Here is a 7,741-nt window from a genome sequence, read left to right on the forward strand (position 1 = left end):
AAGGGGGGCCAGCGGCCCCTAGGGAGCCTCCCCTTCCTTCTTCCTTGCATGGAGAAAGGCAGGAGGGGCTGACCCCTCCTTCTTACTTCCTAGGGTCGGCGGCTAGGAGGTGGGGCGCACCAGCCCCCTTTGTGGGCTGGTGTGCTCCCCTTCTTTTGGCCTGTTAGGCCCAACAACTCCCCGTGGCCTTCCGGAAACCCTTCCGGTGATCCGATAATTATACGGTGTATTCCGGAACCCATTCGGAGACCGAATACTATCATCCTATATATCAATCTTTACCTCCGGACCATTCCGGAGCTCCTCGTCATGTCCGTGATCTCATCCGGGACTTCGGACAACATTTGGTCACCAGCATACATAACTCATATAGTACTATATCGTCAACGAACGTTAAGCATGCGGACCATACGGGTTCGAGAATGATGTAGACATGACCGAGACGCTTCTCCGATCAATAACCAATAGCGGGACCTGGATGCCCATATTGGTTCCTACATATTCTATGAAGATCTTTGTCGGTCGAACCTTTATGACAACATACTTAGTTCCCTCTGTCCGTCGGTATGTTACTTGACCGAGATTTGGTCGTCGGTATCTTCATACCTAGTTCAATCTTGTTACCCGCAAGTCTCTTTACTCGTTCCATAATACATCATCTTGTCACTAACTCCTCAGTCACTTTGCTTGCAAGCTTCTTGTGATGTTGTATCACCAAGAGGGCCCAGAGATACCTTTCCATCATACGGAATGACAAATCCCTGTCCCGATCCATGCCAACTCAACAGGCACCTTCGGAGATACCTGTAGAGCACCTTTATGATCACCTAGTTACAAAGTGACGTTTGATACACACAAGGCATTCCTTCGGAGTCTGGGACTTGCATGATCTCATGGTCGAAGGAACATGTATTTGACATTAAGAAAGCATTAGCAATAAAAATGAACAATCATATGCTATGCTAACAGATGGGTCTTGTCCATCACATCATTCTCCTGATGACAAGATCCCGTTATCAAACGACAACTCATGTCTATGATCAGGAAACCTTAACCATCTTTTGATCGACGAGCTAGTCTAGTAGTGGCTTACTAGGGACTTGGTATTTGTTTATGTATTCACACGTGTATTTAAGTTTCTGATCAATACAATTATAGCATGAACAATAAACCTTTATCATGATTGAGGAAATATAATAATAACCACTTTATTATTGCCTCTAGGGCATATTTCCAACAATCATCTCCAACACGGACCCTCAAATCATCCGCATCCGCCAAACTGATTGATCCGGACCCATTTTGTAAATCATAAGAAAACACGGGAGGGGAAGGGCTTTATGGGTGTCTGGATTGACGCCTCGTAGGACTTGGACACCCCCAACCCACTCAAATCCCCTTTTCCGGCCACTTTTCCTCCACTCTGTCCCTGCTCCCCCTTACTTTGCATCCACACCCTCCACGTCCGTCGTCGCCACACTATACCTCTTCGACCGTCGACCAAGCATGGTAGGACGTCTGTAGCTCCCACCAACGTGCATGTCCGGTTTGGACTACGTCGTTGTCCACTCAGGTTCCCTCCGCAGCCAGGTACCCTTCGTCCCATGCCGACGATGTCCATGGCGGACACCACGCCCAACAAATGTTCGGTCAAATGTCATTGAGATGTTTTGTTGAACTTCTTTTTATTTTCTAGAATAAAGCACGATGGAGGGGTTCGGTGATTGATGATGAGTTGTTGTGCGATGCCTGGTTGATCGTATCTGTGGACTTTGTTGGCAAGAACTCAAGGGGCTCGATCTTTTTGGCAGCACATGTATGCTTCGTTTCATGCGTAAAAGAACTTCATGCCCTACGACATGCACATCATCTATCAACGCGATGTGAAGTCGATATCGCATCGATTGTACATTATCTGCAACCCGTCATGAAGTTTTGCAGTCCGGTTGCACGAGGGAGACAATGTGGTCATCAGGCTTGACTACCATGGAGATTGAAAGTTTTGCTTCTTGTTGCTCTACATGTTGGTTAATTCTTTCATTTACTCATTGTTGCTCTATATGTTGTATAGCCTGCACATATTGTCTTGAGGTGCTATAGGACAGCATATGTCGGCTCTCATTCTAGTATTGCCAGTGAATTCGAAAAACTTGTTAAACATCCAGTTACCTCGAATGTAATATTTACATTTGAATTATTGTTGTACTAGGGATATTTACATGTTATTTATTGATGAATTGTACTATTTTCTATAATTATTTCGAGCACTGTGATTAGAAAAAAAATAGAGCTGAAAATTTTAGGGGACAGGGTCGGATGGCCGGCTATTACGTCACTGTCCGCGGACAGATACTGCGTCCGTTTTGAAGGTCAACGTTGGAGATGTCCTGGCAATGTGAATGAGACCAAGTTAGAATCCAGCTTGCTAGGTTTTAGCTACCCTGGATCAAATTAACATGAGCAGATAATTACAGATTAATTTAGTAGTAGAATTTTTTTGGCCCTTGTTCCTACGGATGGACAATTATTTAGTTGTTAATAAAAACATTTTAAAAAGAAATATAATAAGTATCAAATGTCAGGTACTACGAGCACATGACAAACCCAAACATTTTTTATAACAAGTTTGAAGACACGAGGATAACAATTTTATTTGCCAAGCATGCCAATTTTCATGCTTTAGTTATTTTTTGACATGAAATTACCATGCTTGCCAACTAACTTACATCTTTGTGTCACTAAATTTGCCATAGAAAATGTTTGAATTTGTCATGTGCTCATACCTGACGTTCGGTATTTATTATTTGCGTTAAAGAAACGGAACAAGTAGGAAATTCTTTGTCATCTATTTCCACATGGAATTCCGTAACAACCAGCAGTTGAGAAGCACACAGATGAAACCAGAAAACGGCCAACGACATTGGACACATGCCAACCACGGTGCATCAGGGCAGTACCATCTGGAGCAGCATCTCGTTCCACGCGTCGATCGGGCCCGGCAGGCACCAGTGCACGCAGTCCTTGTACAGGGTCACGTTCTCGTGCGCCCAGTGCCCGTACCGGCTCGGGTGGCCGTCCGGCCGGAGCAGCATCGCCGCCGTGGTGTCCATGAGCACCAGCCTCGCGCCTCCCCCTCCTCTCCTCCTGGCCGCCTCCTCCGCCTGCGCGAACTCCTCCACCTGCGCCGTGTGGAAGTCGAGGCTCAGCCCGGCCATGCGCGTCTCGTTCGCCGCGTACGGCCGCGTCCGCCGGCAGTCGCCGCCCTTGTTCCACTCCCCGCCCTCGAAGTGCGTCGGCGACACCGTCCGCACGATCGCCGTCCCGTTGAAGCCCGGGTGGCTCGTGACCGCCCGCAGCACCGTGCGGAACGCCACCCGCTGCGAGTGCCGCAGCGTGAGGTCCGGCACGCCCGGGACGAGGCAGTAGTGGCAGGCGACGAGGCGGCCGGACTCGTAGAACAGGGACGGCCGCGTGAACCAGTTCGCGCCCGAGAGGACGAGGTAGTCGGCGCCCGCCACGCCGGGCAGCCAGGCGTCGTCCGGCTCGTCGAGGTAGATATTCCACAGCCGACCGCTGCCGTAGTCGGCGTCGGACTGGTTCGCCTTGACGAGGAACGGCGACCAGAAGGTGGAGATGGTGAAGTTGTAAGACTCGTAGTACAATGTCCTGAATTCTTGGTTTTTCGTCGTGGAAATGTCTTTGGGGTACTCCAGCTGCAATTAAAAAAATTGAATCAAAATCAAGTCCCTCTCTCTAATCATCGAAATGTGGATCATGCATTCTGTAGATCAGTAATTTTTGGCAATAATCAGTGGACGGAAATTGAGAGTACTATCAGCTAACTGAACTGATTATTAGTATTACCTTGGACAAGAGGCACATGAGGGACTGCATGTGGTTCCTGGCGAGCGAGTCCCCGACGAAGGCCATGGAGCGGCCCCTGACGGCGTCGAAGAAGGCCGCCGCGTCGAACCGGGGGAGCTCGCACTGCGCCGGCCGCCAGCGCCACCTAAGGAAGCCGAGGTCGGGGCGGCCGTACTTCATGCAGTTCTGGTGCTCCTGGATCAGCGGGCAGGTCCGGTTCGTGTAGTACGGCTCGCCGCCGTCATCCGGCACCCACTCGCCCCGGAAAATGTCGCATCCCTTGGGTACCCGGGCGACGGCAGGACGCCCGGGCTCGAGCCGCGGCGACCCCGACGAGGAAACGGAGGCGAACCCGGACCTGTAGGTGTCGAGGAGCGAGCGTTGCTGGCGCGCGGCGAGCAGGAAGAGGACGAAGAGGAAGAGCGCCGGGACGGACACCGCGGTCGGGCTGGCGAGCTGGAGCTTCTGCATCCGCCGGTTCGGGGATCTGCCTTGCTACAATGGCCAGAAGCGGCGGCTGGCTAGGTGCAGGGAGAGCGAGTGCACGGAGGGGGAGTGGGTGAGTGACGAGCTCGCTAGCTAGCGCTGCGAGTAAACAATGGCGAACGCGGTACCTGCTCTGCTCGGCTTGTCGTGGGGCAGGCTGGTCGCGTAGTTTTTTACGGTTGTGAGGCGTGTTGTTAATTGTCTGTGGCGCGCATGTGACGGTACGTCAGCTTTGGTTTGATGGGAAGGGCCGGGGCGGGCCGGGCCCTTGCCTGCGCTTTATTTTGAACCGCGCGTACTGGGCCCGCTGAGCGACCGGACCATCACGTGACACTTTGTCGAGCGGGATAATGCTGTCACTTGGGCAACAGCAGCAATGCAGCATGTTCCCTCAAAAAAAAAAGCAATGCAGCATGCGAGCAAACCATTGTTTCCCCGTGGCCGTGAGAGCACTCGAGAACTGAAGTGTCGTAGCACAAGGGAAGGGCGGAGAGCGCGCGCGTATGGTATGATGAGGTGCCGCGTGCGTGTGCTGTGACACCTTGGTATGAATGTGTCACGTAAAGGGGAGCAGCCCCACCGCCGTCTTCGCCCAGGCACAATGAGAGACCCAGCACCGGCGGCCGGTGATGATCTGAAGCGCATGCCACCGGCGGCATCGGCCGGGATGTGGGCTGTTGTGTTGTGTGCGAAGCGCCAAATCCGTGGGATGTCCGTTGACGGTTGACCTTCTGCTGCAAGTTGAAGAACGAATCTGACCTCCGCCTCTGCTTCTTCCTTTTTGATAAGCCGACATGTTAGAGCATCTACAGCAGTATTTTGACAAATCTGATCCTTAAAACATTCGTGGACACGTCCGATTACATCTCAATAATGGATTTCACAACTAGATATCCGGCTTATGGGACTAAAGACGCCGCCGTCTCCCATGCCCTACTCTTCCTCATCGGAGCCCGGAACCCTCACTATGCTGGTGGACCTGAGATTGATGATGAATTCGTCCTGGGAGGAGCAGGCGACATCCACAGGGGCCGGAGAAGGCTGGAGATCACGAGACAAGAGCTTGGGTGGCGGAGGGGAATGGTGTGAAGTGGTTAGGGTTTGATTCGGGGAGCGGATGGGGATGAATACATGCGGGGTCGGGTCCGACATGGCAGATGCGCCCGGTCGTGTCCGGGCTTTCCCATATCCGTCCCATATTTGAGTTAGATATGAGGGGTGTTGGTCAGTCCGGGGGTTTGAGGTGTTATGTTGCGTCGTTTTTTGCCGGTCAGTGACCGGGCCACCCACCCGGACGTATGATGGGGGTTTGAGACGTCTGACTCTAGATGCTCTTATAGAGTGCTTCATTTCTGCTGCAGGTATCCGGGAACATCAAAACGGTGTTAGGGCATCTGCAATGCCCACATATCGCCTGCAACCATTGAATCACGCAACCCGGATGTGTTTTGTCACCGAACACGGTCCTGTGTCCATTCACGGACCGGTGTGAACGTCCTTTTTCCTACAAATTAGAAGTAAATCGGGAAGGCTTTGTGGGAGCCCGGATCGCTGCCTCACAAGTGTCCGATAAATTTGGCATACCCAACACCCCTCTCCCTCGTTTGCGTGCTTTCTCACCAGAGTGTCAGCTCTACATTCATGCTGGTGCAAAGCGGGTGCGTCCGCTCACTGGAGCCAGCATTGAAGCGGCTTGCCGGCCGAGAGTGCCGCATGTTGCACGCCCGTTGTGCATGCCTTCACTCCACATTGAAATGACATCTGCCTGCCCGCCTACCTCCATTAAACTAGCGTGTGTGTCGAGGAACCTTCTCCGACGTCCCGAGCGTGACACGTCTGTCCGTGTATCGGCCGACATTTAACATTTGTCCGCCTTTCGCCTCCCATCCACCCGCTATATAAACGTGGCCACGCACCAAGCAAGAACCACACCTCACCTCCGCTCTCCATCTCCTTCTTGTACCACACCCGCCATGACCTCCGGCTCTAAAGTCTTGTGGGATGGCCTCTCCGGCGAAAAGAAGTGTTGGAAATATGTCCTAAATGCAATAATATTATATTATTATATTTCCATGTTTATAGTTAAGAGTTTATTTCTATGCTATAAATGTTATGATCCTGGAATTTGTGATTCAGTGGAAAAATCATATGCACAAATGGAATAGGTGATTCAGTGGAAAAATCATATGCCAACTTCCTCGTTATCTCGTACACAGGCTGAAGGTGGTCTAGGCAGCATAGCCCACATGGCCATGACGCTGGGTTTCTGACCGAAAGTGCATGAACGAACCCGGGTATATATGAATTCACTTCGGAAAACACATTTCTAAACGTAAAAAAATAAATATGAAAAAGGATACACGGTACGTCTTTATGTTTTATGTGCGTGCATAAAGTTTCATGAAAAAAATAACTTTTTTGTGGTCTATGTAAAAAAGACAAAAAATTATGTCGTGAAAATGCTATTTAGAAGCACTTAAATTTATATTTCTTCGAAGAAAAATGGAAAAACATTTTGTCACAAAACTTTATGCCACGCACACACATTTATGAACATATATGCGTGAAAATTTCTTTTGCATTTTTTAACTTTTTAAAACATACTTAAAATGATTTTTTTTTGAGAAGTGGGTGCATATGCCCATGCATGGAGGAGGTGCCCTCTCGTTTTGTGACGTGCATATCTGCAGTTTTGTCACATAAAAGAAGCTTAGGTCATATGTAAACCCTCCAAATGGACAACACAAATGCCCGAGGACACGTCCTCATCCTTGACAAGATAAGCGAGAGAGTCATCCAACATAATCTCCAAAAAGTTCCCATTTGTCCGTTCGTCCTCTCCATCACCCGGAAGTAAGTTTTTCGTAACGAGTGAAATCTATTTTTTTAAAGAAACTTCTCATTCATCAGTCATTATGTTTACATTTAGAAATGACAATACTAGCTATTTTCATAAAGGAGCTTCAAAGCCAACAGGCTGTGCGCTGTTGCGAGCGCTCCATACAAGTAAGGGTGTGGCTCGCTATATTCACATGTCTGCTGATTTTAGCTAGACTAGTGTTCTTTTCATGAACCAGAATCCTTCTGATCTCATTGACTTGGTTCGCATACCTCGAGGGCTCAACATCTTTAGACTGCATCATCTTCAACAACTCAGAGCAGTCCGTCTCCACAACCAATGACAAATTGGACCAGTGGAGCGCAAGTCGAAGCCCTTCGTCCATGGCCGCCATCTCTGCTTCCAAAGGATCACCACAATTAAAGAGCACCCGTGTCGCAGCGAAGATGACCGCTCCTTCATGATCCCGCAGGATCATCCCAGCCCTGGCTGTACCATCCTCTTTCAAGAATCTATATTCAACTTAGCATAATTCACATCAGGGGCCTTCCA

General features: G+C 49.9%; 1 protein-coding gene across 1 annotated transcript; it reads right to left on the reverse strand.

The window, feature by feature from the left end:
• Positions 1-2,632: 2,632 nt before the first annotated feature.
• LOC125520518 (protein trichome birefringence-like 21) lies at positions 2,633-4,512 on the reverse strand. The gene is made up of 2 exons (XM_048685473.1): positions 3,865-4,512; positions 2,633-3,713 (listed from the first exon to the last, which is right to left on the reverse strand). The coding sequence occupies exons 1-2, from the start codon at positions 4,333-4,335 to the stop codon at positions 2,946-2,948; spliced, it is 1,239 nt and encodes a 412-aa protein (XP_048541430.1). The 5' UTR covers positions 4,336-4,512; the 3' UTR covers positions 2,633-2,945.
• Between the last annotated feature and the right edge of the window lie 3,229 nt (positions 4,513-7,741).

This window comes from Triticum urartu, chromosome 7 (genome assembly GCF_003073215.2).
Source record: "Triticum urartu cultivar G1812 chromosome 7, Tu2.1, whole genome shotgun sequence".
Classification (NCBI taxonomy): domain Eukaryota; kingdom Viridiplantae; phylum Streptophyta; class Magnoliopsida; order Poales; family Poaceae; genus Triticum; species Triticum urartu.

Bases quoted from the DNA above. Each gene is read 5' to 3' on its own strand.
- LOC125520518 (XM_048685473.1), bottom strand. From the start codon at position 4,335: ATGCAGAAGCTCCAGCTCGCCAGCCCGACCGCGGTGTCCGTCCCGGCG. The intron at 3,714-3,864 runs GTAATACTAATA...TTTTAATTGCAG, and splicing joins TCATGTGCCTCTTGTCCAAG to CTGGAGTACCCCAAAGACAT.